The sequence below is a fragment of the Panthera leo genome, chromosome B4 (assembly GCF_018350215.1).
Source record: "Panthera leo isolate Ple1 chromosome B4, P.leo_Ple1_pat1.1, whole genome shotgun sequence".
NCBI classification, from domain to species: domain Eukaryota; kingdom Metazoa; phylum Chordata; class Mammalia; order Carnivora; family Felidae; genus Panthera; species Panthera leo.
In genome coordinates, this window is record NC_056685.1 from 42,450,442 (window position 1) to 42,461,685 (window position 11,244).

At 43.7% G+C, this 11,244-nt stretch overlaps 1 protein-coding gene across 1 annotated transcript; it reads left to right on the forward strand.

Annotated features, from left to right (window-relative positions):
* The first annotated feature begins 924 nt into the window (after nt 1-924).
* APOBEC1 (apolipoprotein B mRNA editing enzyme catalytic subunit 1) lies at nt 925-10,598 on the forward strand. Its single transcript, XM_042948411.1, has 5 exons — nt 925-940; nt 6,339-6,366; nt 8,233-8,630; nt 9,454-9,572; nt 10,449-10,598. Exons 1-5 carry the CDS (start codon nt 925-927, stop codon nt 10,596-10,598), a joined length of 711 nt encoding a protein of 236 aa, XP_042804345.1.
* Nucleotides 10,599-11,244: the final 646 nt, after the last annotated feature.

Here is an 11,244-nt window from a genome sequence, read left to right on the forward strand (position 1 = left end):
TCTTACATGTAGGGGCTTAGGTATAATAGGGGTGGATGGTCCTTGAGATTCAGAGTTCAGAAGCTCTAGTTGTGAGACCCTAGAGGGAGGGAGCCTTGGGTCTTGAAAATGCCCTCACTTCTGGGAGTGTGCTGAGCCTCAGAGATGCATGAGCCAGGGTTCAGGCAACAGGAGGCAACGGCAGTCTGGAGCACAGTATTCACTTCCTCAAGAAGGATGAGAAAGCAGGAGTGGACCTGGCCATACACTTAACCTTAGCTTCAAAAAGGAAGAGGGATCACCAAAGACGTAATTAGATGCACTAATTACCCAACTCAGAGGCCAAAGTCCTCCTGATTTTGCATCTCTCGGTGCCCCTCCCCATTCCAACAAGATTGGGGGCAAAGAACAAAATAAGAGGAAGTTAGAAATAAGTAAATAATCGCTAAAGATATAAGCAAATGGTCGCTCAAGTAAAGAAATAAGTAAATAATCCTCAGTGTCTGCACCAGGTAACGTTGAAAGCCTTCAGATTCTACAAACCCGTCGGTTCTCTCTTCCCTTTGTTCTTCCTTCGCGCTCTCTAATGAAGAATGATTGATCAGTCTTGCCTGACCCTTCATTTTTAAAAGAGGGAAACGTTCCGAAATTCAGAGGTTTCCGGGGAAGAACTTGGAAATGCGGATATCCTCGGTGATTTACTCTACAGAATCCTAAGCTTTCTTATCAACACATTGATGTGAATTCCCCACACCTCCTTCCCTCTTAATCTGCTTACTGTTTGTACAGTCGAGATCCCCGGCAACTGCCTGAGACTCAGGACTGAGTCATCCTCTGCCCCAGCCAGGTATCAGCGGCCACACCTATGATGTCCAGGCGTGTTGTTGGTAAGAGCGATCAGCACAATATACGGTTCCGGGGGGAAAAGTCCAGTGACAGAGCACCATGGCTTCTGACAAAGGTAAACTGGACCGGGGGGCCTGGCAAGCTCTATATTCATGAAAAGGGCAGATATTCTGTGTGTGTGTGTGTGTGTGTGTGTGTGTGCATGTGTGTGCGTGTCCTGCCTGTGCTTGTGTCCTTGAGCGTTTTTCAACTTTCCTGTGTATTAATATATTATTCATACGACTCTTAAATGGGATTTATTATTATTCTTACTACTAACTATTCACATCCACAAATGATTTTGATCAAATGACACCAAATCGATGCTTGTTTCACCGTAATAAAAAGTTCAGTGAAAAATACAACTGTTAAATAACAGTTTAAAAAATAGCAGCGGGGGGGGGGGGGGGGGGGCGCCCGGGTGGCTTAGTCGGTGTCTGACTCTTGATTTGGGCTCAGGTTCAGATTTCGAAGTTCATGCGATTGAGCTCCACGTCGGGGCTCTGCACTGACAGTAAGGAGCCTGTTTAGGATTCTCTCTCTCCTTCTCTCTCCGCCCCTCCCCCATTCATTCTCTCTCTCTCTCTCTCTCTCTCTCTCTCTCTCTGTCAAAAATTAATTTAAAAAATAAGTACATGAAGTTAAAAAAAAGAAAGTCTTTTTTTTTAATGTTTATTTTGGAGACAGAAAAAGACAGAGCATGAGCAGGGGGGTGGGGCAGAGAGAGAGAGAGAGAGAGGGAGACACAGAAGCCGAAGTGGGCTCCAGTCTCTGAGCTGTCAGCACAGAGCCCCTCGCGGGGCTCGAACCCACGAATCGTGAGATCAGGACCTGAGCCGAAGTCGGACGCTTAACTGACTGAGCCGCCCAGATGCCCCTCTTAGCTGTTTCTTTTGACTGAAGGATTATCTCCATTCCCTGAAACTTTGTACATTGGGAACTCAGATGACTGAGTCGTGCCCCATGTTGACTCAGTTTACATCCGAGCTCCAAATTCTGCTGCTAACTCTATTGTTCTTTTCTTTTCCTAAAGGCAGTGATTGTTGATTCTGTCTCTCCCTCCTTCCGCATTAACTTGATTTAGAGGGAGACTTTTGCCACCTTTGAGATCCTTTGTACGGCAGCATTTTGCCGTCAATGCCCTCAGTACCCACTGGGCTCCAGGTGAAGTCAGCTTCTCCTCTGCTGGTTCAACAAGATCTTTTCATATCTCGGCACCTGAGTGCCTCAGCTGGTGAAACGTCCCACTCTTGGTGTCGGCTCAGGTCATGATCTCACAGTACTTGAGTCTGAGCCCCGAATCAGGCTCAGCGCTGGCAGCATGGAACCCGCTTGGGATTCTCTCTCCCTCTCTCTCTGCCTCTCCCCACTCTCTGTCAAACTAAATGAATAAACTTAAAAAAAAAAAGGAATATCTTTCCATATGAATTTTGCAAATGTTTTTTCACTCCTCTCACTGACGCAGATCTTTCTTCATTCCTCTTGATTTGTGGTTTAAAAAGTACATGTGCGTATAGGGGCGCCTGGGTGGCTCAGTGGGTTGAGCGTCCAAATTCGGCTCAGGTCATGATCTTGCAGTTTGTGAGTTCGGGCCCCGCGTCAGACTCTGTGCTGACAGCTCAGAGCCTGGAGCCTGCTTCGGATTCTTGTCTCCCTCTCTCTCTGCCCTCCCCTGCTCTGTTTCTGTCTCTGTCTCTCTCTCTCTCTCAAAAATAAACAAGAATTAAAAAAAAAAAAAAAAGGCGCATGCTTTACCTACTCAGCCAGCCAGGCACCCCAAAAGTACATCTATATTAAGCCAGTGGTGCCCTGGCTTCTCTCCATACTACTAAATACTCCTTAAGTAGTTATTTTGAGATAATCAAAGTTTAAAAACATGCAGCTTTAAGAATAATAGAGAGGTTGGGGCGCCTGGGTGACTCAGTCGGTTAAGCGTCCGACTTCGGCTCAGGTCATGATCTCGCGGTCCGTGAGTTCGAGCCCCGCGTCGGGCTCTGTGCCGACAGCTCAGAGCCTGGAGCCTGCTTCGGATTCTGTGTCTCCCTCTCTCTCTGACCCTCCCCCGTTCATGCTCTGTCTCTCTCTGTCTCAAAAATAAATAAAAATGTTAAAAAAAAAAAAAGAATAATAGAGAGGTTCCTTATACACTTTGCTCAGTTCCCCCCAATGGTTACGTTTTGCAAAACTATAGAATAATCTCACAACCTATGGCTTCTCAGCCTGTGGCTAAGATCAAGTGTAGAATAATATCACAACCAGAATACTAACATTGACACAATCCACCTATTTTATTCAGATTTCTCCAGTTGCACTTGTAGTCATTTATGTGTGTATTTAGTTTTTTCTTTCTTTTTTTAATGTTTATTTGTTTTGAATTTTTAAAAAATGTTAATTTATTTTAGAGAGAGAGAGAGAGAGACAGAGACAGAGCATGAGCAGGAATTGGGGGAAGGGGGTTGCGCAGAGAGAGGGAGACACAGAATCCAAAGCAGGTTCCAGACTCTGAGCTGTTCGCACAAAGCCTGACGTGGGGCTCGAACTCACAAACCGTGAAATCATGACCTGAGTTGCAATCAAGTCGGCCGCTTAACCGACTGAGCCACCCAGGTGCCTCTGTGTGTATTTAGTTGTAGGCAATTTTGTCACCTGCAGAGGTCTGTGTTTTCACCACCATGATCATTCCAACAGTACAGAGATATTTTATTGCCCTTTTATAACCAAACCCTCCTTCTTCCTGCCCCACCCCTGTTCTTAATTCTTGAGAACCACTGATCCGTCCTCACTTCTAAAATTTTGCCACTCAAAATGTTAGACAAATGGAATCATGCAGAATGCAACTTTTTGAGATTGCTCCCCCCTCCCCCAGCATAATTCCTTGGAGATTCATCCAAGTTATTACATGTATCAATAGTTTGTTCCTTTTTATTGCTGAATTCCATTCCATTTACCACGGATTGTTTAACATCTGGACATCTAGGTTGATGCCAGTTTTTAGATACTACAAATCAAAGCGATAGAAACATTTGCATACAGCCTTCGTGGGAGCCTACATTTTCGTGTCTCTGAGATAAATGCCCAGGGTGCAGTTGCTGGGTTATATGGCAGTTGCATTTTCAATTATTGTTGTTGCTTTTATTTTTTTTTTAATTTTTAATTAATCTTTATTTTATTTTATTTTTTAACGTTTATTTATTTTTGAGACAGAGAGAGACAGAGCATGAACGGGGGAGGGTCAGAGAGAGGGAGACAGAATCTGAAACAGGCTCCAGGCTCTGAGCTGTCAGCACAGAGCCCGACGCGGGGCTCGAACTCACGGACCGCGAGATCGTGACCTGAGCCGAAGTCGGCCGCTTAACCGACTGAGCCACCCAGGCGCCCCTCTTTTTTTTTTATTTTAGAGAGAGAGCGTGGGGGGGGGGGGTGGCTGAGAGAGAGGGGAAAAGAGAGAATCCCAAGCCAGCTCCCCACTCAGCGTGGAGTCTGAAGCAGACTCCCACAACCCTGAGATCATTACCTGAGCTGAAATCAGGAGTCAGAGGATGGACCAACAGAGCTACCCAGGTTTTTAATACAGAAAAAGAATTAAGGTTGTTGTTTTCTTTTTTTTATTTAAAAATTTTTTTTAATGTTTTGTTTATTTTTGAGACAGGGAGAGACAGAGCATGAATGGGGGAGGGTCAGAGAGAGGGAGACACAGAATCTGAAACAGGCTCCAGGCTCTGAGCTGTCAGCCCAGAGCCTGATGCGGGGCTCGAACTCACGGACCGCGAGATCATGACCTGAGCCGAAGTCGGCCGCTTAACCGACTGAGCCACCCAGGCGCCCCGTTGTTGTTTTCAATTAAGAAACTTCTGGGACACCTGGGTGTCAGTTGAGCAACCAACTCTTGATTTCAGCACAGGTCATGATCTCTCATTTGTGAGGTCGAGCCCTGCATTAGGCTCCTCACTGAGCACGGACCCTGCTTGGGATCTCTCTCTGCCCCTATCCTCTCTCAAAATAAATAAGTAAGCTTTAAAAATAAAAATAAAAATAAAATAATAATAACGATTAAGAAACTGCCTGTTTCCTGGAGTGGCTGTACCAGTTTACGTTCCCACCAACAATGTATGAGAGAGCCACTCTCTCTGCATAATATTGTTCTCTCTCTGTCTCTTCGTTCCTCTGTGTATATATTTAGGTATCCCATAATTGATAGTAGTGAGACTCGTTCAGTCATTTGTTCAATAAATATCTACTGCCAACATGTTTCAGGCAGTGTGATGATAGAGTCTAGAACAAGATATTCATAATCCGTATCTCACATAATTTATAATTCATTGTTATTATGGTCGTGTAAATACCAATCAAAATATAGCATGATATGGGAATGCAAACTGGTGCAGACACTCTGGAAAACAGTATGGAGGTTCCTCAAAACATTCAAAATAGAACTACCCTACGACCCAGCAACTGCACTACTAGGGATTTATCCAAGGGATACCGGGGTGCTGTTTCCAAGGGGCACATGCACCCTCATGTTTATAGCAGCACGATTGACAATAGCCAAAGTATGGAACGAGCCCAAATGTCCATCGATGGATGAATGGATAAAGAAGGTGTGGTATATATATACAATGGAGTATTACCTGGCAATCAAAAAGAATGAAATCTTGCCATTCGCAACTACGTAGATGGAACTGGAGTGTATTACGCTAAGTGACATTAGTCAGTCAGAGAAAGACAAAAATCATATGCCTTCACTCATATGAGGACTTTAAGAGACACACCAGATGAACATAAGGGAAGGGAAGCAAAAATAATAGAAAAACAGGGAGGGGGACAAAACATAAGAGACTCTTAAATATAGAGAACAAACTGAGGGTTGCTAGAGGGGTTGTGGGAGGGGGATGGGCTAAATGGGTAAGGGGTGTTAAGGAAGTCACTTGGGATAAGCACTGGGTGCTTACACCTAGATATAACTTATACCTACCTTATACCTAGTGATACCTAGGTGTAACTGGGTGTCATAGCTAGGGGATGAATTACTGGAATCTACTCCTGAACTCATTGTGGCACTCTATGTTAACTAACTTGGATGTAAATTAAAAAATAAATAAAATATAAGAACAATAGCTCCATAAAAAAACATAAATGTATAGCATGATAATTGCTGTGATGAAGGACGTACAGGGTGCTATGGAAGTAGGTAGAAATTACACATAGGAGCCTCTGAGGGATGACTGTCTCATTGCATTTGATCATTCTTGCTGGAGCCTTAAGGAGGATTTTCTGGTTTGGGATTGGGCAAATAGATTTTTGGCAGAGCCCTTACAAATTTGGCTTTTCTTGAGGGTCCGATCCAATGAATATAGGAGAGACTCTTTTAACCCCATTTTCTGATATGGTTTGCAGGTTTAGAAAAACCGAGTATTTTTCTTAGCTAAATATATGTGTGTGGGTGTTATTTGACATAATCGTCTTTTGGTCAACAGGGCCTTCCGCTGGAGATGCCACCTTGAGGTAAGACTGATATTATCATAGGAGCAGCTGGGTGGCTCAGTTGGTTAAGCATCCGAGTGCAGTTCAGGTAACGATCTCACAGTTGGTGACTGGGCTGACAGCTCAGAGCTTGGAGCCTGCTTTGGATTCTGTGTCTCCTCTCTCTGCCTTTCCTCTGCTCTCTCTCTGCCTCTCTCCAAAATAAATAAACATTAAAAAAAAAAAAAAGAAAGAAAAGAATACTACCATAGTGAGCATTTAATTCAGCAAGAAAAGGTGGATTTAAGAGCTGTAGGACTATAGCTTTCCATATTTTTCCTTTCTTGTTGTATCATGTTCCCACTCTTTCCTTTTGCCTTTTCTTTCTTTTTTTTTTAATTTTATTTTTTACATTTATTTATTTATTTTTGAGAGAGAGAGAGAGACAGAGACAGAGACAGAGACAGAGACAGAGCACAAGCAGGGGAGGGGCAGAGAGAGAGAGGGAGACACAGAATCCGAAGCAGGCTCCAGGCTCTGAACTGTCAGCACAGAGCCCGATGCGGGGCTCGAACCCACAAACCACGAGATCATGACCTGAGCCGAAGTCGGACGCTCAACCGACTGAACCACCCAGGCGCCCCACCTTTTGCCTTTTCTAACTTCATTCTCTATAACTATTGCTTTTTTAAAAGTTTATTTTTTTTATTTTGAGAGAGAGAGAGAGCACACACACGAGCTAGGGGCTGGGGGCAGACAGAGAGAATCCCAAGCAGGCTCCATGCGGAGCCTGCTGTGGGCCCAAGAGTTGGATGCTCAGCTGACTGAGCCACCCAGGCGCCCTATGATTATTGCTTCCTATATCTTTGTTTGTATGTCTTTTGGTTTGTGTTTAAATAAATTACCTTCCAGCTTTGTTCTGTTACTGTTTTATCTTCATACTTCTCTGTTTAAATCACATGACTTGATAGCCATTAGCGAAAGGTCCAGAGAACTCATTTGTCACTTTGAGTTCATCTTTTTATTTTATACCATATTCCCATTTTTCAGACATAGCATTATAACAGGGGGAATTTTGTCAGGGAATAAATTATCTCACGATGGGTGGGAGGACTGATCTATGTGGTCAATAAATGTAATACTTGAGGGATGAGTGGAAATATTGGGATGTAATAAGCTGATGACTCAACCATATGGCAAAGAAGAGTACTCATCACGATCTTGAGTTTCCCCTGAGTTACAGCTCTGAGACATGGAAAGGATTAAGTCTACAGATGTCATTGGGAGGGGCGCCTGGCTGGCTCAGTCAGTGGAGCATGTGACTCTTGGTCTTGGTGTGGTAAGTCTGAGCCCCACAGTGGGTGTAGAGACTGTTAAAGACAAAAATCTTTTTTTTTTTTTTTTTGACAAAAATCTTTAAAAAATAAATAAATAAAGATGCCACTGGGAGCAACTTGAATTTTTTTCTTATGAGGAATTAGTATGCAGAATTTCATGCCGAAGAATCCTGAGGCTTCTTCTCTCTTCAGACTTGGCAATAGAATCGTGTTGGCAGTTTGAGGCTCCTACCTAAAATTTAGTTAGAGTCCACTGAGGAACGTTGAGGTGTAGGGATTGGAGCATGGCGTCTCTACATATTTATGCCTGAGTTCAAACTACCAAGCAACGGTATAGAGAGAGTGGTAACTCCATGACGTGAGGTGGGAAAACTCTCTTCACTATGCTTGTGAGAGAAACTCTGATGATTCAGACGGGCCCACCTAGATAACTTTGGGAGACAGATTAGAAAAGAAAATGTCCTGAGATGTCATGTTTGAGATCTGTGTGATAGGAGAGGGGAACATGAAATCATTCCTCGGGTCCCTCTAAAGATTGCCTGAAAGCATGGGGGTGCTTTTTGTGTTTCAGGAGAAGAATTGAACCCCGGGAGTTTGAAGTCTTCTTTGACCCCAGAGAACTCCGCAAAGAGGCCTGTCTGCTCTATGAAATTAAGTGGGGCACAAGCCATAGGATCTGGCGAAACTCGGGCAGAAATACCGCCAACCACGTCGAGCTCAATTTTATAGAAAAATTTACTTCAGAAAGACATTTTTGCCCCTCCGTCAGCTGTTCCATCACCTGGTTCCTGTCCTGGAGTCCCTGTTGGGAATGCTCCAAGGCTATCAGAGGATTTTTGAGTCAACACCCTAGCGTGACTCTGGTTATTTATGTATCTCGGCTCTTCTGGCACCTGGATCAACAAAACCGGCAAGGACTCAGGGACCTCATCAACAGTGGTGTGACCGTCCAGATTATGAGAGTCCCAGGTAAAAACAACAAACAGAGGACCTTAAGTGTTGATGCGAGACTGTGCTGGTAGCATGTTTCTAGGCCAGAAGAGTGACTATCCCACTTCGGAAGTCTCAGAAGTCAAAGTCAGGGGGCGCCTGGGTGGCTCAGTCAGTTAAGTGTCTGACTTGGGCTCAGGGCAGGATCTAGCAGTTCGTGAGTTCGAGCCCGGCATCGGGCTCTCTGCTGTCAGCACAGAATCTGCTTCAGATCCTCTGTCTCTCTCTCTCTCTCTCTCTCTCTCTCTGTCCCTCCCCCACTGTGCTCTCTCCCTCCCTCTCTCTCTCTTTCTGTCTCTCTCCTAAATAAATAAATAAACTGGCTAGCTCAGTTAAGTGTCCAACTTTGGCTCAGGTCATGATCTGGCAGTTCGTGGGTTCAAGCCCTGCATCAGACTCTGTCCTGACAGCTTGGATTCTGTGTTTCTCTCTTATCTCTGCCCTTCCCCCACTGCTGCTCGGTCTCTTTCTATCTCTCAAAAATGAATAAATGTTTAAAAAAAAAAGAAGAAGAAGAAGCAAAAGTCCAAAATAACATGAGAAAGGACCAGGTCTGATATTCACAGCAAGGAAAATATGAAAAAGAGGGCTCTCTTCTCCATGCCTGCACCTGCCATGGTGACCCATCAGCCATCTTGGAATAAACTATGTTGTTGTTTTTAGGGATTCAGGGGGAGGTTAGTCCATCTCCAACAGCAAATAGGCTGACGGGTTTTATATAACGTGTATCTATAAGCTGGGCTCTCTTTAAAGTAGCTTTCTGCTCTATTAGCTGAATGAACCAAAATTTGTGTCTCCTTAGAGTATGATCACTGCTGGAGGAATTTTGTCAACTACCCACCTGGGGAAGAAGATCACTGGCCCAGGTACCCTGTTGTATGGATGAAGCTGTATGCACTGGAACTGCACTGCATAATTCTAGTAAGTTATTTTATTTTATCTTATTTTATTTTATTTTATTTTATTTTATTTTATTGTATTTTATTAGGTTTTGTTTATTTAAGTAATCTCTACACCCAACGCAGGGCTCGAACCTATGACCCTGAGATCAACACTTGCGTGATCCTCCAACTGAGCCATTCAGGAGCCCCTCTAGTCAGTCACATTAAGGGACAAAGATTATGATGCCAAAAGAAACATCCTTCTTCAAACTTCTTTTCTGATAAGTTGATATGTCTTTTCTTCACCGTCTCTTTGTCATTTGTATTGAAATTTAGTTATTTAACTTCTTGACATACCTTAAGAAAGTGTGAGAATGGGGCATCTGGGGGGTTCCGTCAGACTCCTGATTTTGGCTTTTGGCTCAGGTCATGACCTCACGGTTGGTGAGACCGAGCCCCTCATCCGGCTCTGGGCTGACAGCGTGTGGCCTTCTTGGGATTCTCTCTCTTCCTCTCTCTCTGCCCCTTCCCCGCTCTCTCTCTCTCTCTCTGTCTCAAAATAAATAAGTAAACTTAAAACAAACAAAAAAGAAAATGCGAGAAGAACAAGACAATCTCTGTAGGAAATAAATGAGAGAAGGGAACAGATAAACCGGTTTAAGATATACATGGACTCCACATTAACTTGATATTGTTATTGTTATTATTATTATTATTATTATTACAACACTTACTGGCTCTACAGAATTCCAGATATTCTCTTTTCCCATATTGATGTGTGTCATCCTATTGAAGAAATGTAGGTGTCCCATTTGTATTCTCTTGAAAGTTGCTCAATAAACTTCCAACTAATGTTTTGAAATGTTTGTGGTTACAATAGTATCAAGAAAAATATTATTCTTTTTTTTCCTTCCAGAGTCTCCCTCCCTGCTTAAAGATTTTAAGAAGATGTCAGAATCAGCTTACATTGTTCAGACTTACTCTTCAAAATTGCCATTACCAAATGATTCCCCCCCATATCCTTTTAGCTACAGGACTGATACAACTTCCTGTGACTTGGAGATGAATGGAATGATTCCTTGTGGGCGCCTGGGTGGTTCAGCTGATTGGGCGTCCAACTTCGGCTCAGGTCATGATCTCGCGGTCCGTGAGTTCAAGCCCCGCGCGGGGCTCTGTGCTGACCGCTCAGAGCCTGGTACCTGCTTCCGATTCTGTGTCCCTCTCTCTGCCCCTCCTTGCCTCATGCTCTGTCTGTCTGTCTCTCTCTCTCTCTCAAAAATTAAAAAAATAAAAAAAAAAAAAGAATGATTCCCGCATACAGTCTGTTTCAGTAACAGGCACTGATGCCCCACGAAAAAGAGAATGCCATTGGAATGTAGAAATTTTCAGCTTGTGTTTCTATACACCAACAACAAATTATCTAAAAATGAAAAAAATTTAAATCCCATTCACAAGAGCATCACAAATAATTAAGGGGTCCTTGGGTCGCTAAATAGGGTGAGAGTCTGACTTCGGCTCAGGTCATGATCTCACGGCTCCTGAGTTCAAGCCCCTCATAGGGCTCTGTGCTGACAGTGAGGAGACGACTCGGGGTTCTCTCTCTCTCTCTCCCTCTCTCCCTGCCCCTCCCCTGCTTGTGTGCTCTCTCTCTCTCTCACTCTCAAAATAAAATAAAATAAAAACTTTATTATTTTTTTAAATGTTTATCTTTG